Here is a 26,727-nt window from a genome sequence, read left to right on the forward strand (position 1 = left end):
TCCTACCTTTTTCATTAAAACAATCCAACCATATCTTCAGTCGGTTCTATACGTTCTACTTTAAGTTTTAGAACATAACATTTTTTATTAATTTCAAAAGTTGAAAGAACATATTTGTTTACTGCTGACTGAAGTAATAAAAAAGTCATACAATGTAATTTATTTTTCTTGATTGAATTGTAACAAAAAATGTACCAAACTGCCACTTTAATGCCAGGATATGTACCGAACCATAATTTTTGTTTACCCTCACACCCCTAGTCTGTACTGTCTACACTAACAAGTTCTATTTAAAGTAGAATCTTTTTGACAGCAAAAAAACAGAATACATTTTTTGTTGTACATTTGTAAAAAGAAATGGACAATATTGGCTTCTTCAAGATGCCTACTCATTTACTTATTAGAAAGGTCACTGTTACATTTAGTAAGGTAGTACAAATTGCCTGCTCAGTGTTGTATGTGGCTATAAAAAACAATTCCATTGTTGAGGCAAATGTCTATATTTGCTCACGAGGACTTTATACCTGCCTTTTAGACAATCTGTCCTTACTGACTGTGTGGTCATGAATTTGTACCTCAACCTGAAATTTACAGACACAAAGTGACTGGCATCTGTAAACTGCAGCAGGAGGTCTATGAATTGAGAATAAACTGTAGAACCAGCCTCGTCAATGTGATCATCACATTCACCATTATCACAGCCTTTTCACGTTGATATCCTTAGGTAAAAAGAATCTAAAAGTTAAAAACATCAAAATAGAGCAACATCTTCTATCCTGAAGATATCAGGACGATTAATTCCTCCAAACATCCATGTGAAGAACTTCCAAGTGTACAGTCACACTGTCATTCCACATGTAAATTGTATATTCTTTTTCAAACCTCTAAAAAGATATTTGTACATGTTGATGTACTTTTTAATCCTGTTGTAATACTGTTTTCTAAAGTGCTTTTATTTTTACGTTGTTGTTTAAGTTTAAAAGGAAAGCATGAGCCTACTTTTAGTACTTGGTACAAAGTTTTTCGTTTTATACTTTCAGGAGCATCTGAACACAATGATACCACCACAGTTATCACATGTTTATTACGCGTCCTCGCAATCTGTGGATTGTGTTACTTTGCACAATAAGTTTAACCTGGCAGGGTGCTCTGTGCACCTCAGAATCATACACACAAAATACAAAACCGATCTTTTTTCTTGATCCTTCTGAGCAAATCACAGCAAGGCTTTGGAGCCTGAAACTGTTTTTAATGAGCCATGCTGATTGCTAATTTAATACTAACCCAATAAACTTCTAACGTCTTCTTTCTCCCCCACCCCAACACTAAGTATGATGCCATGACTCTTTGACATAGCCAAAGACAAATACATTTAGCGTTTGAACTGCAGCCTGCACACCAATCTCTATACAGGGAGCCTAGACATAGCACAATTTTTTTTTCTGGCTGCTTTCTTTTTAATGAACAACATTTCTTGTTTTGTTTCAGCTGCTTAATGAGATTCTTTTTCTGGCATCCAGAGAAGTGACAGGATGTCAGGTGCATGGATGCAGAGGTGCCAAAAGCATTGTGGTAAATTAATTGGAGTGCTCCCAACCAACTGTGGGAATTGTTACATTGGCATATGCCCGCATGGCCAGACCTCCTCAGATTTTCTGATGACCAAGACAAGTGTAAATTGGTATCATGGATAAGCTGCTTCAACTGCTACCAAGCTGCTCCATGCTGCACCCAGGATGTAGCACCACTATACTGAACCATCACAATTTCACTATGAAGGTTTTGTGCATGCCCACATAGTCCAGTGGTCCTAACATTTGCACATCTACAAAAGCTAAGATGCTGTAAAAATAAAATCAGCAGTCATACATCTGCAAATTATGTAAGTGTTCTGGTGAAGAAAATGGAACGTACCAGTTATTCAGTTTTATCTGGTGACAACAATAGATAAAAAGATTATAATGTTGAGAAGACCAGGCCAATCAAAAGAAAGACAGAGCCTTGTGGTGTTTAGAAAGACCAATCACAAGCAGCAAACATTGTTCCTTTGTCATATGACCACTTTCCATAGTTAAAGTGAGATTTGTTGGGGGGAGCATGAGATAGTGAGAAAGGTAGGAAAATTGTAGGACTCAACTAGATGCAACACAGTTGGGATCCCTGGTATCAACATTGACAACTTTTGAAACTGGAGAATTTCTCTACATTTGAATGGTATGCAAGGAGCACACAAGCTCATTAGAAAAACATGCTGCAGTGATGAATAAATAACTGACTCTGACTGCACTGTTCAATGGTTAGGATTAATTGGAATGTATGTACTATTGTGAAGTGCCTTGAGACAACATGTGTTGTGAATTGGTGCTATTTAAATAAACTGAATTGAAAAAATTGAATTGAATTACAGGTCCTTCTCAAAATATTAGCATATTGTGATAAAGTTAATTATTTTCCATAATGTAATGATGAAAATTTAACATTCATATATTTTTGTGTCATTGCACATTAACTGAAATATTTCAGGTCTTTTAATGTCTTAATTTGGATGATTGTGGCATACAGCTCATGAAAACCCAAAATTCCTATCTCACAAAATTAGCATATTTCATCCGACCAATAAAAGAAGAGTGTTTTTAATACAAAAAACGTCAACCTTCAAATAATCATGTACAGTTATGCACTCAATACTTGATCGGGAATCCTTTTGCAGAAATGACTGCTTCAATGCGGCATGGCATGGAGGCAATCAGCCTGTGGCACTGCTGAGGTCTTATGGAGGCCCAGGATGCTTCGATAGCGGCCTTTAGCTCATCCAGAGTGTTGGGTCTTGAGTCTCTCAACGTTCTCTTCACAATATCCCACAGATTCTCTATGGGGTTCAGGTCAGGAGAGTTGGCAGGCCAATTGAGCACAGTGATACCATGGTCAGTAAACCATTTGCCAGTGGTTTTGGCACTGTAAGCAGGTGCCAGGTCGTGCTGAAAAATGAAATCTTTATCTCCATAAAGCTTTTCAGCAGATGGAAGCATGAAGTGCTCCAAAATCTCCTGATAGCTAGCTGCATTGACCCTGCCCTTGATAAAACACAGTGGACCAACACCAGCAGCTGACACGGCACCCAGACCATCACTGACTGTGGGTACTTGACACTGGACTTCTGGCATTTTGGTTTGGCATTTCCTTCTCCCCAGTCTTCCTCCAGACTCTGGCACCTTGATTTCCGAATTACATGCAGAATTTGCTTTCATCCGAAAAAAAAGTACTTTTGACCACTGAGCAACAGTCCAGTGCTGCTTCTCTGTAGCCCAGGTCAGGCGCTTCTGCCGCTGTTTCTGGTTCAAAAGTGGCTTGACCCGGGGAATGCCGCACCTGTAGTCCATTTCCTGCACATGCCTGTGCACGGTGGCTCTGGATGTTTCTACTCCAGACTCAGTCCACTGCTTCCGCAGGTCCCCCAAGGTCTGGAATCGGCCCTTCTCCACAATCTTCCTCAGGGTCCGGTCACCTCTTCTCGTTGTGCAGCGTTTTCTGCCACACTTTTTCCTTCCCACAAACTTCCCACTGAGGTGCCTTGATACAGCACTCTGGGAACAGCCTATTTGTTCAGAAATTTATTTCTGTGTCTTACCCTCTTGCTTGAGGGTGTCAATAGTGGCCTTCTGGACAGCAGTCAGGTCGGCAGTCTTACCCATGATTGCGGTTTTGAGTGATGAACCAGGCTGGGAGTTTTAAAGGCCTCAGGAATCTTTTGCAGGTGTTTAGAGTTAACTCGTTAATTCAGATGATTAGGTTCATAGCTCATTTAGAGACCCTTTTAATGATATGCTAATTTTGTGAGATAGGAATTTTGGGTTTTCATGAGCTGTATGCTAAAATCATCCGTATTAAGACAATAAAAGACGTGAAATATTTCAGTTAGTGTGCAATGAATCTAAAATATATGAATGTTAAATTTTCATCATGACATTATGGAAAATAATGAACTTTATCACAATATGCTAATATTTTGAGAAGGACTTGTATGTGGAGAGTGACAGTTTCTACACTAAACTCGAACAGATGTAGACAATGCTCTTTGCAAGTGCAACAAGTAATGCATGTGTGGATGAAAGGTGTATTTTTGTCAAAACACTTGGGAGAACTTTTCCACTTGTCTTAGTTTTACTATTTAGATGTGTTTACAGTATGTGGATCAAAGGCATGTACTAAAGAGAAAAAGGAAAAAACGTTAAGATAGGAACACTTACTATGCCTCTGTTTGTTCAAATGTATGTTATGTTGCCTGGACTAGGATACAAAATTTCAAGCTGTGGACATAATCTGAACTATTTTTTTTTCAGGCTGTTTGACTTGTCTACATGATATCAACACATACATACATACATGTTTGATATCTCTGTAAGCTTTGACGATTGACCAGTATCACCAAGTCTCAACTTACGGAACTGACATCTGTAAAACCGGAGGTAGGGTCTTTAGGAGCTTTACTTGATGCTGAGGATGGGTTGAAGGGGTCTTTTCCACTAAATGGGTCTCCTTGGCCTTGTTTATTCTGGAAAGGGTCCATGACATCAGCACTTAATGGCTGGAAAGGGTCAAATGGTTTGGAAGGATCTGCTGTGGCAGTCAAGCTCACTGGTGTTGTTTTACCTAAAGATAAAAGGCACAGTTACATGGCTGGATGGATAAACAAGACAGCTAGATTTGTGGGGGCAAATTTAGATATCCCATGACTTACATGGCACAGACAACAAAAATAAAACAACCATAAAGCATACAAAATGTAAGTTTAAACAAGTTAAAATATCTAACTAAAAAGCAAAGGAGTACAAAAACTGAGACAAAGGCCAGTCAACACCAAGTGTTGCAGCTAATTCAATTCAGTTTATTTATATAGCACCAATTCACAACAAATGTGGCCTTAAAGCACTTTACAAAACAAAAAGAGAAATAAGAAATAGGGGTTTTCTCAAATGTTTCTATGGTAGACTTCAGTTCAGTAATGTAAATTTAATCAGTTTGAGAAATAAAATAAATAGGTAAATAAAAACCATAAATAATAGAAAGACATTTTGTGCCCACACTTGCTTGCATAAAGAATGCTTTGCGCTAGGCTCCCTATGGGACTTCTGGATGGTTTGAGCCTATCCTGACAGGCTTGTGTAAGGTAGCTGACAGTAATGAGAGGTTTAAGTTTGTCGGGCTGAAGTTCAAATACTAAATGTCTCACTCAAAGAGATCTGGTACTGTATTAACTGATCAGGAGGAAGGGAAATGGCTCAAACTGTTTATTTTAAAACAGCTGTAGTGTGAGTCAATTTTTAAGGCTTCAAAACTTTGTTCATGGATTGTTGGGAAATCCTGAGAATGATTCCCTGAAAATGATTTGATTACATTCTTTGTTCAATGTTTTTAGGCTGAACTGTGAGTGTGACCACTCCTTTAAACAAAAGACAGTATCACATAGACAGTCTCAACATGCCTCACTTTTCAGACACTCCTTTTCAGGGTTTGGACACGTTTCCCACAGTAAAATCAAACTCTTTTCAAGCATTTTCAAGGTAATTTTTTTTAAAACACCAAATTTCGAAGCCGTCTGTATCTTTGTGCGCCTTTTTTTCATTGAGCTTTATAACCACGGTGCACAGAGCATTCCCTTGATCAACAACCTAATATATCGTGCAACTGATAAAACGTCTGCAACAAATGGATATATCGGCAGGAGAGGCCAAAAGACATCAGAGGCACGCATAACGGAACATTGCCAAGTCTCAGCTTCTTTTTGCATAAATGCACCATTAGCTAATCACCTTTACTACTGTTTTCAATTAAATGTTTTGTTAGTAGATGACATAAAACCCTAATGCTTTGCTTACACTGAATATGTAACTGCGATGTAGTGGTCAGGATTCACAAAACAACTTAAACTAAAGACAAATTCTATCCCTACTGTTAGTGGCAAATCCGCAGATGACAGAAAAATAAGTACTTATTGTTGTGTCCTAATGGCAGAAAATAGTCGGGCGTATGTATTGGGGGTGCAGCCAGATACAGCTAATTTGCATTAACGTGACAGAGCCATAAAACAGCTCATTCTGAAAGGAGCTCAAGAAAAAGGGGGAACTGAAGAGATGAAATCCCATTATAAGAGAATGATTTTGTGCGAAAAATGTAATTCACAAGCCCATAGACCTATCCTGAATGTTTAAAAGGAAGTATAATAGGTCACCTTTAAGATTCCTTCCTACTGCTATAATTTACCGCTCGAGAGTGTCGACTACTCCGTCCCAAAAAGCTGCAGCTCCCTATGGCATATGTGCAGGATGCGACTTGAGGGTTTGGTGCTCTCTTTTCAACCATGTTTTGTATCTAGCATTTTCTAGCCAGCGGTCATTAAACATGGTAAAAGCTGGGCATGCTGTTTTCTCCCATTCACTGGAGACGTGCACAACTAGTTACGTGCTCAAAGTAGGTCTGCTTCATAGCTATGCGAGAGGACACTGCCGGTCCGACAGATGGTCTTTTAATCATTTGATGTTCACTGCTCACACACCAGTATTACGAAAAATCGCAAACCCTCTCTGAGCAGCAGGGAGGCTTTCTGAGACTTCAATAAAGGCAAAATGATTGCTCTCTATTGTATGTCTTTAACATACAAATGTGAAATTGAGGTTTTTAATCAAACTGTTAGAAAGCTCAATATTACAAAACAGTACAGATAGAATGTCAAGCATGTTCAAGGGCTTTATACAGAAATCAAGCACTTTCCCGACCTTAAAAACACCTTGTTAAAATTCAAGCATTTTCAAGGATTTCAAGCACTCATATGAACTGCAAATTTAATAGGACTCCATACCTGACTCCTCTTTAGGGGTTGTATTAGCATAGAACTCTCTTCGGCACCTTGACACTTTCTTCTCTCTCTGTGAATCTCTAAATTCTTGGAAATGTAATGGACGGTTAATTTGAATGCAATCTTACTAGCTAGCATATTCTTGTGTAATCAAGTAGAAAATGTATGTTTATTTTTATATGTGAACCTCACCAAATCGTTATCATTTTTCACTACTCGTACTCGTCGTCTTCCGCTTATCCGGGACCGGGTCGCGGGGGCAGTAGACTCAGCAGAGACGCCCAGACGTCCATCTCTCCAGACACCTCCTCCAGTTCCTCCAGGGGGAGCCCAAGGCGTTCCCAGGCCAGCCGAGAGACATAGTCCCTCCAGCGTGTCCTGGGCCGTCCCCTGGGCCTCCTCCCGGTGGGACGTGCCTGGAACACCTCCCGAGGTAGGCGTCCGGGAGGCACCCGGTATAGATGCCCGAGCCACCTCAACTGGCTCCTCTCGATGTGGAGGAGCAGCGGCTCTACTCCGAGCCCCTCCCGGATGGCCGAGCTCCTCACCCTGTCTCTAAGGGAGTGCCCGGCCACCCTACGGAGGAAGCTCATTTCAGCCGCTTGTATCCGGGATCTCGTTCTTTCGGTCATGACCCAAAGTTCATGGCCATAGGTGAGGGTAGGAACGTAGACCGACCGGTAAATTGAGAGCTTTGCTTTTCGGCTCAGCTCTCTCTTCACCACATGACAGCCGCACCGATCCGTCTGTCGATCTCCCGCTCCATTCTTCCCTCACTCGTGAACAAGACCCCGAGATACTTAAACTCCTCCACTTGAGGCAGGAACTCCCCTCCAACCTGAAGAGGACAAGCCACCCTTTTCCGGTCGAGTACCATGGCCAGTTCTAGGCTATTTCCATTAAGGTTACTGTGTAATAAGTGTTGCACTTTTTCACCTGCACTGTCACTTTAAGAGGTTGGGAACGTGACTGCACGACAGCGCCTGTGTCTGGCCTTGTTATCTGAGAGGAGATATGTATTGTAATGCTCCTGGCAATATTATGAAATAAATCAGACATTTAAGTACTCATAAACATAACAATTCATAGTAAGTAACAAAAAAACACTGCTAAAATACAAATGTTAGTATGCAGCTATGTGACCCATGTGTATACTGTCTTTTGACAGTTACTTTAAGCACACGTGCATCCAGGCAGACACACACCCGTTAGACATGCCTAAGAGTCCGTTTTGATGCAGGGCAAGATGACTGATTTTTGAGAAAAGAATGATTACAAACAGAACTTAATTTTGAAAGCAACCATTTCCCTCTTCTAGTCGCTCAGAACAACAAAGAGATAAAATAAGTGAACTTTACAGTAGGAGCAAAACTGTAAATAGGGTTTTTGTGAAGCTTGTTTCCATTAACTTTGCCATTGACAGCATTTCATCTGATTACTCCACCTCCATAAAATCTGAAGCCGCAGGGTTTGTAAAAAAATAAATAAATAAAACACTCTGCGGGTGGCCATAACTGTATTTTATATTTTTATTATAAAAGGTAAAGTAGCTTCCTTCTAGTGTCATTTATGTGACATGCGTTTAATTTGGTTGGAAACATTCTGAGGCAATTACTATAAATGGGACTTTTTTTTCATAGTTTATACCATGGGACCATGTCATGAGGCACTCACCACTGGGTGGTTTGGGCCTTGGGTGTCCACTTCTTTTGGGGGGCAGAGCTGGCATGTCTGTTTTCCTGGTGAATGGGTCATCTGCTAACACTGGCTAAAAGAGAAAAAACGTTTTTTTACAGTGATGTTAGTCATTAGAAATGAGGACACCTGTCAGCCAACAAATTGAGAAAATAAATATATGGTTAAGAATAAACAATACCACTAGGTGATCAAGATTTGAATTTATTTTAATTCAACCAAGAAATTTGTTTAAAGAAAGTTGCCAAGAAAGTTTGTTGATAAGGAAGTTGAGAGGCATCGATCAAAAACTATAAGAAAGTGCTGAAGGAGTATCAGTTTTGAGAAGCCTAATGTACCTGTAATTTTTAAATGCAAAAGGAAATAGGAAATAAGAAAAAAACACATCCCATTCTCAATTATCAATTAAAAATCTTTATTAGTGCTACAACAGTCAAATCCTTCTCATAATTGATGTTCAGCTTACTGCATGTTTCCATTGATTTTTCTAAGATTTCTTTTGTAATGTAAGGATTATGATCATTGATTAAATCATATTTATCAAAATTATAATTAAATATCTTAATTTAGAAATTATTTTCTCAACCAGAAATCATTACTTACAAATAGAAATCATAGATGCACTCTGGTGTGGTGATTATGAGCTCAAAGCACTTAATAATTACAATCAGTTAATTATCATTAATAATTGATAACTATTAACCAAAACCACACTAAATGTTACTGTTTAATCAATTGTTCCAACGATTTGCGGGGAACACTAACCTTATATCTTGACAAATAAATCACTCTTGCTCAAAATAAACACAAACACTTCCCTTTATCTACGTTAACATTTATTACATGAACAGCCCTGAAACACTTTGCTATTCTGATTCAATAAGCTTCATCTAATCAAACATGCCTAATTCTACACAAAGGGGTAAAATAACTAACCAAAAAAGATAAAATCAACACTGAGTGTCTATGAAGATCACACCAGCGCTTTATGGGCAAAAATGGTAATGGAACAAAGCTTTGGATTTACTTGGAATTTTGAGCATGTAATCAGTAGGCAGCCCCTCTCGAGCGGCCTCCACCAGCCAGCAGTCATAAAATCTCCAAAGTGGGAGCTCAGTGAAACACAAAGGGTTGTAAAACCTTTAGGCGGCAACCAGTGGAAAAACACTAAGAGTAAAGACAACGGAACAGTGAGTGTTCCACCATGAGGTTCTAAATGCAGCTTTAGGGCTTCTGAGAACCTCTAATAGTCCAACTTTAAGTGCACCTAAATCCACACACAGGGGTTCAAGGCACAGTGAAACACACACAGCTTCAAGCATGGCGGCTTGAGCAGTTAAAGCTTCAATAAGACAAGTCAAGTCTAGTAAAACTGTGTTCCAGAGAGTTCCCAGCAGAGACCCTGTCTTTACGACACCGAGTGAAGCAGCGGTCTGAAGGAAGGACAAAGGTACCGCAACACAACACGCTGCTCTGCATGCAATTTTGCCCGGGGTTTGTTGATTGAAATATGTTTGACTTTGAGTTGACTTATTTTTGTTAATAAATTCTTGTATTTTAAGAAATTGTGTGAATTCATTCCATATATGTGCAGAGTTTTGTTGTTCAATAATATCAGAGCTCGTCAAAACATACTGAACTTTTTCTCCATATTCTAATCTATTAAGATAAACCTACAATCTTCGCTGTTGGAAACTGACACCTGTGGTGTCAGTTTCAAAGTACAGCTTTTGAAGCTGAACTCCTCTCCTTCAGTTCTCTGTGCTGTGATCCATCGACTGCTAAAATGTGTAAAGGGTTTTAACATTCAGTTTACTTATTTACTGGGGAGTCTTATGAGAAGTTATCAGATTTTAATTGTTGGTGATTTTAATATACATTTTTGTCGTGGGACTGAATCATTGGTCAAATTTCTTTTTTGTTCCTCCTGATTCTGTAAAATCTGCTGAATTTGCTTTTCTGTCTATCATGATCTCTAATAACTATCAAAGGCCACAAGTTCTTTTTAAGAATTTTGAAGTAGGCAGACAGGAATTGGGGTCGATAATTAATTTAAGTGACAGTGTTCCCTAAGAAGGCTTCTGCTGTGCTTTGTGACGAATGTTTGAATTATCTTGATAACATTTCTGTTTTAAAGTCTTCACACGTTCTGCTTATTTTGGATCAGCCTTAACCATTTAACTGCTCATCTGTTTTTCAACAGTTTCAGGCTGTGTCCCTGCCTGTTTTAAAAGAATCAGTCTATCACATAAGACATGAATTCTTCACTAGACATATCCTCCCCTCTCATTAATTAAAGGAAACACTTCTGTTGGGTCCATCTTGCTGCAAAAACGGACTGTAACTACACCTCCCAGCATCAATTGCAGCTCTAATATAAAAGCAGAGGTGATAAAAACCCCTGCAGGCCAATCCTCCATGCTTTTGGCACTCATCCCAAACAAAGACCTGGATTATATCAGTTTGCAATCCAGGTGTGCAGAAGGATTCCCCATATCACAGATGGGTGTGCAGCTCAAAACCATTGTTACTGACCGAGAGAAAACATCACCTTACCACCAAAGCAAGTTTTTTTCAGATTCTGATTGTGTTCTATTGTTTGTACCAGTTAGCCATCAGCTGGCCAATGGATAGTAGCTGGAATTGTGGAGAGGTGGGTGACTTTACTTATATATTTTGGGATTGCCCTGTAGTGGTTAAATTTTGGAAATATGTGCAAATAAACATAAAGTGTATCCTAGGGATTAATGTGTACTTACAGCCTTCCATGTATACTTTGGGAATAGTTCCCATGGAAATGGTGGACAAAGACTGTAAATATTTACTAAGAGGTCTGCTTCTGATTGCAAAGAAATTTATTACATTTGCAAGATTGATGCCACCCTCTCCCAGTAGCATGCAATGAAGAGACAGAATTAAAAAGGTCTATATTATGAGAAACAACGGCAAGAGTATACCTTGAGCTGGAGACCTTTGAATCTAAATGGAAACCAATAGCTATATTTATAAGGAACTCCTGACACCTGAAGTCTGAAGATTAAAATGGATGATTGTGTAGATAAGGGGTAATCAGGATGTATATTGTGAACTGGGTCAAGGATGGACCATTGTATATGTTTATGTAAGACAGCTTTGGGAAAAATATAAAGAGTAAAAAGAAAAAACAAAAAGGAAGCAGGCTCCGATACCAGGGAAAAAAAGTGGTTTATATGTACAAACAGCACCAAATCATTGCTTGAAAATGCTGACAATTTGAATTAGGCTATTAATGTCTGAGCATGAGGAAACCCTGCATTAGGTAATAAAGATAAAGCTTTCACAATACCTTCTGGTAATCTGGTAGCCAGTTGGCTCTTGCTTCAAAGGGGTCTCTTGCTTTTGACATGTGGCTGAAGTCTGCAAAGCCAGTGGAGCTGTTTGCAGAACTGCTGAACGGACCACTCTCAAATGGGTCCAGTGTGACAAACAAATCTGAAAATAACAAGGTAAGAATGCTACAGGAAAAATAACCTCTAATGATGCAGCAACCATAGATATTTTGAACATTTTTGCTTCCAACTTTGTTGAAACAGCTTGGAGATAAACCCTACCCATGACCAAAGTCTATAAAGACATGGATGAGTGAGTTTGATATAGAGGAACCTGACAAGCCTGCACAGAGTCCTGACCTTGAATTGGCAGATTACCTTTGCAAGGAATGAGAGTGGAGACTTTGAACCAGGACTTCCCATCCTACAACAGTGTCTGACCTCTCAAAGGCTATCCTGAAGAAATGGTTACAGATTTTCATAAAACACACTTCTAAACCTTGTGGAAAGCCTTCCCAAAAGTTCAAGCAGATGCAGCTGCAAAAGGTGGAACAATCCCTTTTTAAAGCCTTTATATTAAAAATGGGACACTATTACAGTTCACGTGCGTATAAAGGCAAATGACTTAAGACAGCCGGCAATATGTATGAGCTTTTGCTGATTCAGATAACATTTGTTCCAATTAGCAAATTATTTGAATCCTTCTAATCTGTGCATTTAATTTTAAAATAAATAAGCCAATATGTCTCTTTGCTCAGTTTTGGAAAAAATGAGAGTACACTTGTAGGTATAAGCAGTCAAAGTGCTTCTTGGGTCCCTTTTGCCTCATTCAATAGGAAACATTTCTCATTATCTGAGCTACTTATGCAGTGGCTTGTAAAAGTATTTATACCCCTTGAACCTTTCCACATATTGTCACATTACAACCACAAACATAAATATTTTTTATTGGAATTTTATGTGAAAGACCAACACAAAGTGGTATGGAATAGTGAAGTGGAAAGAAAATTATACAGGTTTTAAAAAATCTTTTACAAATAAAAAAGTGAAAAGTGCGTTGTGAAAAGTATTCAGCCCCCTTTATTCTGAGTGCAACCAATTGCCTTCAGAAGTTACCTGATGATTGTTAATGACTAAACAGAGTTCACCTGTGTGTGAACTAATCTCAGTACAAATACAACTGCTCTGTAATGACCTCAGATGTTGGTTTAGAGAATATTGGGGAGCAAACAGCATCATAACGTCTAAAGAAGACACCAGACAGGTCAGGGATAAAGTTGTGGAGAAGTTTAAAGCAGGCTTAGGCTATAAAAAGATTTTCCTAGCTTTGAACATCTCACAGAGCTCTGCTCAATCCATCATCTGGAAATGGAAAGAGTATGGCACAACTGGAAACCTACCAAGACAACGCCATCTGCCTAAACTTACAGGAGACACAACAAGGAGAGCACTGATCGGAGATGCAGCCAAGAGGCCCATGCTGGCTCTGGATGAACTGCAGAGATCCACAGCTCAGGTGGGGGAAGCTGTCCACAGAACAACTATTAGTTGTACACTACACAAATGTGTTTTTTATGGAAAAGTGGGAAGAAGAAAGCCACTGTTAAAAGAAAACCATAAGAAGTCACAATTGCAGTTTGCCAGAAGCCATGTTGGGGACACAGCAAACATGTGGAAGAAGGTGCTTTGGTCAGACGAGACCAAAATTGAACTTTTTCACCAATATGCAAAACATTATGTGTGGCAGAGAACTAACACTGCACGTAAGTCTGAACACACAATCCCCATTGTCAAATTTGGTGGTGGCAGCATCATGCTCTAGGACTGCTTCTCTTCAGCAGGGACAGAGAAGGTGGTCAGAGTTGATAAGAAATACAAATCTTGGAAGACAACCTGTTGGAGTCTGCAAAAGAGTTGAGACTGGGGCAGAGGTTCATCTTCCAGCAGGACGACGACCCTAAGCGTAAAGCCAGGGCTACAATGCAATATTTAAAACAAAACATATTCGTGTGTTAGAATGGCCCAGTCAAAGTCCAAAGCTAAACCCAATCAAGAATCTGTGGCAAGATCTAAAAACTGCTGTTCACAAACACTCTCCATCTAATCTGACTGAGCTTGAGCTGTTTTGCAAAGAAAAATCTGCAAATATTTCAGTTACTAGATGTGCAAAGCTGGAAGAGACATACCCTAAAAACCTTGCAGCTGTAATTGCAGCAAACGGTGGTTCCACCAAGTATTGACTCAAGGCGGCTGAATACTTTTGCAAAATGGCCTTTTCAGTTTTTTATTTTATTTTTCACTTTGTGTTAGTCTTTCTCATAAAATTCCAATAAAATGTATTTATGTTTGTGGTTGTCATGTGACATAATGTGGAAAAGTTCAATGGGGAAGGAATACTTTTACAAGCCACTGTAATGTATAATGAAGAAAACAGCTCTTTGAACTTGCCAATTTTGGCAGTGACTTTTAGTTTCAACTGTGTTGCACAAACTAAGGCACTGAGGTTTAAATAAGGCAGCAGATAAGGAAGCAGATGAAGGCAAATGAGATACTGTTGAATTTACGCTCGACTAGAATTTGCAAGTTTTGAACATCACACGCACATTTCGCAAAAACATATAGAGTCATATTTCATAAATTAGATAAGTGTTCTGATAAGACTTATTTGTCAGATTTAAAGTACCTAGAAATAAAAACCTTTAGGCAGGTACTGAACATACATTTCATTAAGCCCACATTTTGGGATTAAAATGCTGCCTAATTGTGTCTGATGGAATATTCAAATCTGAAATGTCTTGTCTTCATGAGCTGTCAGCAGAAAATCATCATAACCCTAACCCCTAACAGAAACATTGGTCTGTCTTATATAATGTGTTTCACCGGAATTAAGTCACCGAAATAAACAAATGCTTCAATAATATTCCAAAACCTTTGTAACATTGACTATTTATCAAATTAGGAAATTATGATGTTACATCAAATTGCTAAATTCGCAAAAAATTTACTTACTAACTTACAAAAAAACTCTAAACAAAAACAAATTCAACCTACTGTTAAACTGCATAAACAGAAATCATTCCCCATTACTTACTGAAAGCAATTTGTTTAAAAATATGTGTCACACTAAAGAAATTCTATAAATTTTTTACTTCACACACAGAGCACAGTAAAATGATAAAACATTACTACATCTCCTTCATCTACGTCTTTCTTATGGTTGGAACGATTGAATTTAATGATTAATCATACCTGGTCCTCTAGATTTTTGGTGGTTTGACGAAAATGGATCAACCCCTGTAAACAGACTGGTTTGCTGCAAACAGAAAAAAAACTGTCAATGAAACACCATGCATTTATGTTGCAAGTTTCCAAATTAATAAAGTGTCATTAAGGAAAACATTTTTAACACAACTCTGGAATGGGATTCTATATTGTAGCCTTAACATTCCCAATACCTTGGATGGTAAACTGGCACTTTTACAGAAGGAATCTGTTGTGGAAAAAGGATCCATCTTTGTTGTCTTTTTAAAAAAATCTCCTGACGAAACCTTGAATGGATCTGCTTCTTTAAATGGATCACCCTCAAAGGGATCTGTAGGAAAAATGTTGGAAAATTTTAATAGTTATTGTAAAGTAATAGCCAAAATTTTTGAGCTTGTCAAAAATCTTAGTCTTAAAAAAACTTTACAGCTTCAGTTTTTGAAGTGGTTATTACATTAAGTCTAGGCTGCTGTGAAAAGTGATCAGATGGAATGCAATTCACTGAATAATTAACAAAAATTTACTTTCAAATCAATCACAACAATCACTAAAACCTCTTGTGCACTAAGCTTTAGAACCGCCACAAAAAGACGTATTACTTCAGTCATCTTATTGTTAGCTTGAAGGAAAGGTATAACCACAAGGAAGCATGTTGTCATTGCTATGCAACAAAAGGGCTTCACCGGCAGGGATAATGCTGCTTGTAATGTTTACCCAAATTAACTATTTATCACATCATCAAAAACTTCAAGAAAACTTCCCAAATCCTAATCCTCTTAAGAAACTTCTGAAGATATGAATTAACGCATTCAATGTTTCTGGAAAACTCTGTGAGATCACTGTTTCTGGTCTTGTAATAAATGCTTAGGCATCTGAAATGACAGTTTAAGACAATTCTTTTAATGATACATCCACTAAAAAGTGGAATCTGGAAACTTGCAGCTTCATGGTCAGAAAAATGGGATTAAACTTAAACTAAACTTTCTCAGTTCTAAACAATATGGGGAAATGATAACTTTGTTCCTGGTAAATCTGATGGTGGGTTCAAGCAATGGGCAGACATAAGATTGGGCACAATAGCTGATTTATATGCAAATGGGAGAAAAATGTCCCTGTCAGGGTTGGTGGATAGTGCCCCTCCCGGGGACTCCATTATTCTGCTGGGGGACTTCAACGCCCATGTGGGAAATGACAGTGAAACCTGGACAGGCGTGATCGGGAGGAATGGCCTCCCCGATCTGAATTTGAGTGGTGTTTTGTTATTGGATCTCTGTGCTAGTCATGGATTGTCCATAATGAACACCATGTTCAAACATAAGGGTGTCCATCAGTGCACTTGGCACCAGGACACCCTAGGCAGGAGGTCAATGATCAACTTTGTTGTCATAATCAGACCTTCAGACCTTTTGGACACTCGGGTGAAGGGGGGGCTGAGCTGTCCACTGATCACCACCTGGTGGTGAGTTGGATCCGCTGGAGGAGGAGAAAGCCGGACAGACTTGGCAGGCCCAAGCGCATAGTGATGGTCTGCTGGGAACACCTGGCGGAGCCCTCGGCCAGGGATGTATTCAACTCCCACCTCTGGGAGAGCTTTGACCAGATTCCGGGGGATGTTGGAGACATAGAGTCCGAGTGGACAATATTCTCCGCATCTATTGGTGATGCTGCTCCCTGTAGCTGTGGCCGTAAGGTCTGCGGTGCCTGTCGCGGCGGCAATCCCCGAACCAGGTGGTGGACTCCAGCAGTAAGAGACGCTGTCAAGCTGAAGAAGGAGTCCTATCAGCTGTGGTTGGCTTGTGGGACTCCTGAGGCGGCTGATGGGTACCGTGAGACCAAGCGTGCCGCGGCCCGGGCAGTGGCAGAGGCAAAAACCCGGGCCTGGGAGGAGTTTGGTGAGATCATAGAAAAGGACTACCTTGGCCTCGAAGCGATTCTGGCAAACCGTCTGGTGCCTCAGGAAGGGGAAGCAGTGCTTCGCCAACACTGTTTACAATGGGGGTGGGAGGCTGCTCACCTGGACTGGGGACATTATCGGGCAGTGGAAGGAGTACTTCGAGGATCTCCTCAATCCTGCCATCATGCATTCCCTGGTGAAAACAGAGGCTGGGGACTCGGGGTTTGTCTCTTTCATCACTCAGGCTGAAGTCAGCGAGTTGGTTAAAAAGCTCTGCGGTGGCAGGGCTTTGCGGGTGGATAAAATCCGCCCTGAGATGTTGTGGGGCTGTCATGGTTGACACTCCTCTTCAACATTGCGTGGTGGACAGTGGGGACAGTACCTCTGGACTGGCAGACTGGGCTGGTGGTCCCCCTTTATAAGAAGGGTGACCGGAGGGTGTGTTCCAACTACAGGGGGATCACACTCCTCAACCTCCCTGGTAAGGCCTACGCCAGGGTATTGGAGAGGAGAGTCCGGCCGATAGTCGAACCTCGGCTTCAGTAGGAGCAGTTTGGAACACTGGACCAGCTCTATACGTGAGGCCCTGTGGGGGGTGCTCCAGGAGTATGGAATCGGGGGGGCCTTTATTAGGGGCCATCCTCTTCAGGTCGGAGGGGAGTTCCTGCCTCAAGTGGAGGAGTTCAAGTATCTCGGGGTCTTGTTCACAAGTGAGGGAAAAATGGAGCGGGAGATTGAAAGACGGATCGGTGCGGCTGCCGCAATAATAGGGGCACTGTGCTCGTCCGTTGTGGTGAAGAGAGAGCTGAGCCGAAAAATTAAGCTCTCGATTTACCGGTCGGTCTACGTTCCCACCTTCACCTATGGCCATGAACTTTGGGTCATGATCGAAAGAACGAGATCCCGGATATAAGCGGCTGAAATGAGCTTCCTCCATAGGGTGGCCGGGCTCTCCCTTAGAGATAGGGTGAGGAGCTCGGCCATCTGGGAGGGGCTCAGAGTAGAGCTGCTGCTCCTCAAAACATCGAGAGGAGCCAGTTGAGGTGGCTCAGGCATCTATACCGGATGCCTCCTGGACGCCTTCCTCGGGAGGTGTTCCAGGCACCCGTGGGACACGGGGAGGAGGCCTAGGCGACGACCCAGGAAACGCTGGGGGGATTATGTCTCTTGGCTGGCCTGGGAACGCCTTGGGCTTCCCCCGGAGGAGCTGGAGGAGGTGTTTGGGGAGAGGGATGTCTGGGTGTCCGTGCAGAGTCTGCTGCCCCCGCGACCCAGTGCCTGATAAAGCGGAAGACGACGAGTACGAGTGCAAGTACGAGTATAAAATCACAGATCCAGAGCTTAGAGGAGCCACCCCTCTCAGTTACAGAGAAAATTACTGTACGTAGTGAAGAAAATAGCAAAAGACAAATATCAATATTGTATGCTAGGCTATGATCCAAATCCAAAGATACCTCACAATCAAGACCTACTGCCTGGAGAGGCGACCTACGAGTAGATGTCACGGATGATGAGTGGAAAAATTCTTGTTTAAAAGCACAAATGCAGACTATTAATACATCATTAAAACTGTTACAATATAAATGGATGTTCAGGACATATGTAACGCCTGTGAAACTTAATAAGTTTAACCCTGACATTTCTGATAATTGTCCTAAATGCAATGTTAATATTGGCTCATTGTTGCATTATAAGTGGGAATGCCCAAAAATTCAGTCATTTTGGAAAAATCTGTATATGTATACATGTATTTACCGTTAGCCGTTTTTTTTTTTTTGCTGAATTTTATTATTATTTTATTTCATTTTATACCCTGAGATTTGATTGCGGGTGGGGGGTGTTTCACTGTTTATTTGACTGCATGTATTTTATGTCTCATATGTTTCATATATGTAAAACTAAATAAATATATGGTTAAAAACGAGAAAAATGGGATTAGACACCAGCGACCATAGTCATCTGCAATCCAGGGTCAGAACAGACAACAGATCCTACTGAAATTGCTAAAGATTAAATACATTAAGACTGTTATTCATACTGGTAAACTGAAGTTGCTTTGGAGTGTAACTTTTGCCAAAACAATGTTGGAATTTCTCTAGTCTAGACCAGTGATCACATTTAGCCACATGCACTCATTCAGTTGCTGGTTGTACTGGTGGTGTCAAGAAAACAATGTGGGCTACATTGGTAACTGCCAATCATTTTAAGGAAAATCTGCCCTCATCTGAAGAGATAGTATCCATCCCACTTTGGACAGAGTACCTCTCCGTATCTAGGGATCTGGAACCTTTTATTAGTTCTGCAAAGAAGTGACAACCTAGTGTACAGACCAGAAGGCACACACACATCTCTGCGGCTCTTGTGTTGTTACCCACCCATTACCACATTGAGACAGTGTCTTGCTGACAAACCAAATAAGTAGATTAAAAACTAACATAAAAGGAAAAAATCATGAAAATCTCATAAAAATAAATAATACTTCAAATGAGCTAACCCTAACCCTAAATGAAAAAAAGTGGGAACAGACTCAGTGTATGCGCTATAGCTGGCAAAAATACCACACGGAGGGAGCCCAGATGTCAGTCTTGTAGCCTGTAGCCAACTTGTAGCCTGCCATCTAAAACTGAATCATTGCTACAAAAATATAACAAATTGAGTACATCTCATTGGTAAAATAAACCTAATAAAATTATTATAATACCCGAAGTCTACTATGTAATGTGCATGTTACTGCTCTCACTCCCAGTACAGTAACTTAAGAAATATAACAAATGCATCAAATAATTTCTTTGGAAAGCCCCTCTTCTAGCGCACCAAATAACATTATTTATAAGATTGGATAGATTGGTATCATGGCTCTTTTTACTGACACAACCATCCAAATATTAACTTCCCAGAGAATTTTATATTAGGGGGATCTATATGAAAATGACCGTATGACAACATTAAACGATCAAAATTAAAAAGAATTGCAAACTGGAAATATTTCCAGTTTAGACACTACCCGTTTTCTATACTGGAATCTGATCCTGACTCAAATACTGAAAATCAAAACTTAGCACTCAAAAGCATTTTCTGTAATCTCTTTAGAAAGGGTAACACACTTAAATTAGAAGGATTCAAACTATGCAATTCAGTTCAATTCAAAATATTTTATTTATCCCAAAAGAGTAATTCAGTTTAGCAGTCCACCCGGGTAGTACAATCACACGCACACAAAAAAGACCAAAAACACGTCCCTGTACACATTATCAAATAACCTCTAAAATGCATCTCCCAAGCCACCCCAATCACACTGCAGGCAAATGTGGCCCAAATCGGACTTTTTTGAGGGGTCAAATGATCAGGTCAGGCGTTTTAAAGCAAGTGGGAACACTCAGATCTGGCCAGTATCTGACTTTTTTAAGTCACATTTGAGCCAAATTCACGTGTGGTCCTGAATCCAACTCGTATCAGATCTTTTGGAAAGTGACTCCAGAGGGAACGACCAAGGCGGATTAGATGTGAGTTTGATGTCACTTTCCATCGCATTCATCGCAACTTGCGCCACCCAGAAGGAAAGGGTAGCAGTTAGCAAAAAAGAGGGGGGGATAGAAGAACTGGACAGTGGAGAAACAGTGAGACATTAGAGCTCGTTAATAAATAGAGATAAAACTTTATTCAAGCCTAATTGAATGGCTCATAGGAGCTGTCTGAATGTGGGACGTAGTTTGTATTTTAAAATTCATATACAACTGTTCAAACACAGGACTTTAAAATCCTATTGAGGTTACCAAGCATGTGATGATCTGCCCCTGCTCCAGTCCGATACACTGGATTGCATCAAGTCTTCTGCCCGTGGAGTTGAGAGGAGAGGCGCTGACATAAATGATTAAAAGTTGCTGTGTCTCTGCATCCAAACAGTTTGTTGTGCTGAACTGGCAGTCAGACCTCCCTAAAAAAACGGAACAATAAAGAGTTTCACTCTCCTTTTATTCATGTTTCCCACACAGCACCCGCTGACAATAAAAGGCTTCTATTGTGCACTAAAACCATCACCTTTTTCTCCGTGTTGACTGTTGTGCTGTGCTTGACGACGCACTTATTGTTCTTATGCGCATGCGGGTCAGTTTGGAGCCGCAACATTTTTAAAGTAATGGGAATGACCAAACAAAAACATCTGATTCCTCCTGAAAAAAAAAACAAAAAAAAAACATATTCCTGAAAATTTGAGCATTAAGAGGTGCAGTCGGAGCGTACCTCAAAATAGTTCAGCAACCTAATAGTAGAATGAACAAAGAATTCAAATATCTATTGGTTCTCCTAAAAAGTCGATCAGAGACAGAATCAAAGAATAGACTTTAAATACTTCTGTTAGTCTATAAATCACTAAATGTCTTAGCACCAAAATACATTACAGAGTTGTTTTCAGTGTATCAACCAACCAGATCTCTCAGGTCTTCTGGCTCAAATTTACTCTGCATACCCAGAACCAGAACCAAACATGGAAAACCAGCTTTTAGTTCTTATGTTCCACTAATCTGGAATAAACTCCCAGAAAACTGTAAAAGCGCCTCCTAGGTGGTGCCAAGAAGTGGCGGCCTGGGGGAATAAGGATAAATTCTGTAAACAGAATGTCGTTCTTTCTGGAGACTATTTCCCTGGCTTTTCTGACCACGTGCCTCTCCCACAAAGGGCGTGATCTTGAAATGGTGTGTGTGTATAAAACCAAACGCAAACTTGTCTGCATGCAAAATTTTGTGCGATGTTATTTAACAACCAACACTGAACATTAACAGCCACCAGAGACCAAAAAAACATCACAGAGCCAAAGAGACATGTAAGTAAAAACATTTCATTGTTTTTCTGTCTTAATGTTTCTTTTGAGCACTGTACGAAGCACATTCGTATTGTAATCAATTATTATTGGGCCTACCTTGGTTTGCAATGTTTGTGTCAAGCAAGTTATATTTCTCAATTCAAATCAATTCACAGAGAGAAAACTGAAAGCACTCACAGAGTGGGAAGTACGGGTTGCCGATGGGGTTGACAAAGTGAGCGCTTGAGGAGTGTGTGGTGGGGTTGGGGGAGTAAAGATAAATAAAGCTTTTAGAGCTGACTTTACTCAATGTCAATGTCTTTACTGTTGTTTTGTAGCACTTTCAGATACCTATATAAATAATTGTTTTTATTAGTATTATTATATTTCCAATTACTATTATTATTGTCTCCAACTCCATGGCTTCGAAAATCAAATTTCTTTCATGGCTGCTCTGCTCTGCTCTCCAACTCTCCAACATAGTGACAGCCAGCAACACATGCAATTTCCTTATTTAAATAGGGCGGTCTGCACCTCTTTTGTACTTGTGATTCACTGCGCACGCTGTCTTTGTAGATCGCATGCAACACAGCCACTTATTGCACATGCAATTTCGTTATTTGCACAAACAATTTAGCGCTCCTTATTTGGAATCTTTGGCGATCAGGCCCAAAGTGTACACGTCCCTCTGCTGAACACCGGTTATCTAGAAGCAAACCCCAACAATGCTGCTGGGCCAATTCCTGCCATTCACCAACAAACCCTCGAGCCAGCAGATAAAAGAGAAAGGTAAAATGCTTTTGATAAAAGACTGAAAAAAATATACATATCTTTACAAACAAAAGAATTTAGCTCCCTCAGCCAGTGGGCACTGCTGACCTTGTGTGATACATTCTGCATTGGTGTCAAAATTAAGGTTTGATTTAAACACAGTCCCAAAATATTTATGTCGACTATGTCAATATCCCAATCAAGGATTGTGCCAGGTTTAGGATTCCCACCAGGTTTCTTGACGTCCACAACCAGTTATTTTTTGTCTTTGAAACAATGAGGTCCAAAACAGATTCGCCACAACATTCCACAAAGGCAGGTACAGCATTTCCATGGACTCCAAGCTAACGTTAAAGAAGGACTGTGTTGTCAGAAAACTTGAACAGGGTGCTGTTTTAGAAAGTGGGGTTAACGAGCTCTGAGTAGAAAGCACATACCCTAAGTAGACCTATCTGGCTCTGCAATACTCGGGGTTTTCGGTTTCAGAACAGGTGGAAACAATTAGATTACTCAACTCCGAGTCAAGTCAACCCTGAGTTAAGCACAAGTTCAAGTATATAGGAAGCCCTTATCAACTGAAGGCAGCTGGAGGAAGCCTCAAAGTGCGCATTTCTCGCCGATGTTATTAAAAATATTATTGATGGCATATGGAGAATACTAAGTTTAGGAAGGAAAACAATACGTACGGTACTGCTGCAAAATATCGAGGCTTAGTTAATAGCGTGGCAGAGACTAAGTCAATGGTTAAGTGTGATTTCACATAGAATTAAAGTTCATTCCTCGACACTACCCTTATTCAACATCTAAAACAATTTATAAAATTTGTGTGTAATAAATGTTTGTTTCGGTGCAACCCAGCAGGCACAAAAAAGGAACGTAGCAGAAAATCAAGATGAAATATAGAAATACAGTTCAATCAGGTTAGGTCCAGTTATAAGCTATTATGTTTAACTTTTACCAACTGAATTACAAAGCATTCACTGTTTTCACTGCATTCACACTATATTCAACACATGCACTTAATGATGAGTAAGAAGTGAAAGGTTGGCTCACGATATGAAAGAGTACACATGCACCAACGATTTTGATATTTGTCTGACCATAGACCTCCCTGTAAAACAACTGTACAGGTTCTACTTACAAGAAAACATACAAACATGTAATCAGAAAGAAAGACCTAAAAATGCAGCTGCAGAAAACCCTAATTGAAGTACAACTGCTGGGGCATCAGCTAGTTGTGGGTAAGGTGCCCACATAGGTGAATGGTTTTATCTGTTTGAGCAAAATATTCATAGAATTTTGACTTGCAGGCAATAAAAGACACCTATTGAAATTAAAGGACTATTATCTTTAGTTTGGAAATCATTGGTAAATCAAAGCTTATTGTAACAAATATGACCACTTCCAACATTGTTGTTTATTTGGGCTGCATCACATATGATCTTCACAGTACCAAAACTACAATTAGCTGCTATGTCAACTACATTTGTATTGATTAAGTTTATTAAACACACAATTGAACAGAGTCCTTTTTTTGTCACGCAATGAGTAAATTCAGGTGTGTCAGTAACAAAGCTAATGGTAATGAAAAAATACAGGTTCCTACATCACTAAAACCATAAAAAAAGGTAACAGACTAAAGGCTATAAGAACCAATCAGGAAAAACAATCAGGCTGTATAGTAAAGGAGACTAAAACCCAAAATAAATTAAATGTATTTTAAACATACTATGTGGTTATCAAAAAGGCATACTCAGATTGTTAAATTAGATGTGCAGCATAGTCAGGTGACATTGGTCACAGCATCAATTGAAACTGTGCAATACAATATAAATCACAAAACAAATAAAACACAATCTCCTTTATTTAGTGAAGGGGCAGTGAATGTAACTACCATGTATGCAGCCATTATGGCTGGAAACCCAGAAATATATAAATAGATAATAATTGACATTTAAAAATGTGACACACACTAAATTCTTGCCTTCACTGATAACTGCAATTATGTTACATTTTTCTTTTATTACTTGCCCTCAGTTTTTCAGATTGCAAACTACTTATACTGTAAATGTCAACGTCACAAAGGTCACATGGTGGTGGGAGTGCTGGTAGCTCCTGTTTGAAATAAAATTTAACAAAACGTTTGCTATTTGTGCCTGATGCTAACAAAATAAAACAGAATTACACAACAACCTCTAACAGAAATCAAACCCAGTGCCATGCCTGGCAGGGACACAAACGTCTCCACAAAGGCGGACAACCTAACTTTACACATTTGCAATGGACACCATGAGCATCTCCGCTGTACAGTAACAGTTTACGGGCAACAATAACATTCCTGACAACTTACAGTTGCCTTTGAAGGATTTTCTGGGTCACCTCTGTTATACAAAAAGCTGCTGTTGGCATAAAAATGAGAACTGAGAATAGTATTGAGATAAATTATTTACTGTGGCAAAAAACTGCTCACCCTCCACCGTGTTTACCTTCCAAGCAACTCTGCATGTACCCATCACGCTGTGCCTAGTTCATCTTCCTCTTGGATCAAATTCACCCTCCTCTGGCTGATCACCGGCTCTCAGACCCTGCTCATTCCTCCCTGGCGTTTCATCATCTTATCCCGTGTAAACACAAACTCCCTTCTCAAACTTCCAATATCCTCCAGCATTATTACTAATCTTACCTGTCCTCTTCCATGTGCAGTTAAGCTCTCATTCTCTGTTCCCGGTCCTGGATTCCTGATTCACTTATCAGACTCTCAGGCTTCTCTCCTGCAAAATACCCTCAGCAGTCAACCTCCCTCGCCTCCAGATGGGGCTGATGGCTCCCCGGTCTCACAGCAGCTCTCTCATTCTCGTGACATCAGTTGCCCCAACCCAGAGAAATTATCTGGTGAGGTTGGTAGTTGTGGGGGGTTCCTTCTACAGTGTTCACTTGTGTTTAACCGCTCATCTCAATCCTTTCCTCACGATAATTCTAAGGTTTGATTCATACTTTGTTTACTTACTGGCAAGACGTTAAGATGGGCTGAGGCCCGCTTTACTGATTATAATCAGTTTGGGTGCATGTTTGATGAGTTTGGAATTTGGAATTTAAGCAGATTTTCACTACAGAAACTGACCAAACAGGTGTATCTCGCCATTTGTGGTCGCTCAGACAGAGAAATAGATCTGTTTCTGAGTTCTCTATTGAGTTTTGCACTCCGGCAGCCACTTCTGGCTGGGATACTTGTGCACTTAAAGTAGCCTTTTTTCAGGCTCTAGATGAATCTTTAAAGGATGAGCTCACCCTACTTGATGAACCCAAATATCTTAATGAACTCAACACATTAGCCACCAGAATAGACAACAGGATTAGAGAAAGAAAGAAATCTAGAGTAGAGAAATATGCTGTGAGACCCCAATTGCCTCCTGTGGCTACAACCTCTCCGCGGCCATTTTCCAACCCATCTATCCCAGAACCAGAACCCATGCAAGTTGGGACCCATCTATCCCCCAAGGAATGACAGCACCGTAGAGAATCCAATCAATGCATTTACTGTGGTTACCTTAATCATTTCATTGCCTCTTGCCCGGTTCAGCCTAAAGAGAGGGTCCGCCAGTTATGATGGGGAAACTGACGGATCATCACATCAATTCTACGTTAATATATAGTAATGACATCCTCAGTCTCTCTGCTTTCATTGACTCCGGATGTGAACAGAACCTTGATCTGAACTTTTCCCAAGCCAAGATCGAAACTATGCCCCTTCACAAACCACTCCTTGTTGCCGCCCTGGATAGTAAAGCTTTGCCAAAGATCACCCACCAAACCTCTTGAATTAATCATCTCAGGTAACCACAGATAATTCATTTCCTTATTCGTCTTTCCCATTGCTCAATCATCTATTGTGTTTTAACTGGTTACAACAGCACAATCTACATCTCTAGTGGTCAGAACTCCTGGTTCTCCTCCTGTTTGCAGTCTGCCGTTCCTCCAAGTCTTCCCCTGGTGACACCAGATTAAGCGGACCCCATCAATCTCTCACAGGTACTTGAAGAATATCATTACTCTAAACAGGTTTTCAATCGTCCACACAATTGTGCCATAGATCTTCTTCCTGGAGCCCCATTACCTTCTAGCAGACTGTACAACATCTGCCATCTGA

General features: G+C 40.2%; 1 protein-coding gene across 21 annotated transcripts in view; it reads right to left on the reverse strand.

Moving 5' to 3' along the window:
- Window positions 1-26,727, reverse strand: part of eps15l1a (epidermal growth factor receptor pathway substrate 15-like 1a) — a 305,470-nt gene that overhangs the window by 12,961 nt on the left and 265,782 nt on the right. For 11 of the 21 annotated variants that reach the window (XM_047373747.1, XM_047373746.1, XM_047373743.1 and 8 more), the window contains 5 exons: window positions 15,312-15,448; window positions 15,106-15,169; window positions 11,874-12,019; window positions 8,528-8,621; window positions 4,442-4,650 (listed from right to left, as the gene is read on the reverse strand). In XM_047373747.1, coding sequence (XP_047229703.1) covers window positions 4,442-4,650; window positions 8,528-8,621; window positions 11,874-12,019; window positions 15,106-15,169; window positions 15,312-15,448 — 650 coding nt within the window. Of the gene's footprint in view, window positions 1-4,441; window positions 4,651-8,527; window positions 8,622-11,873; window positions 12,020-15,105; window positions 15,170-15,311; window positions 15,449-20,784; window positions 20,946-21,049; window positions 21,181-26,727 lie in introns of those variants that run through there. The other 10 variants (XR_007039479.1, XR_007039480.1, XM_047373749.1 and 7 more) reach the window with 7 other exon arrangements.

The sequence above is a fragment of the Girardinichthys multiradiatus genome, chromosome 9 (genome assembly GCF_021462225.1).
Source record: "Girardinichthys multiradiatus isolate DD_20200921_A chromosome 9, DD_fGirMul_XY1, whole genome shotgun sequence".
Lineage (NCBI taxonomy): Eukaryota > Metazoa > Chordata > Actinopteri > Cyprinodontiformes > Goodeidae > Girardinichthys > Girardinichthys multiradiatus.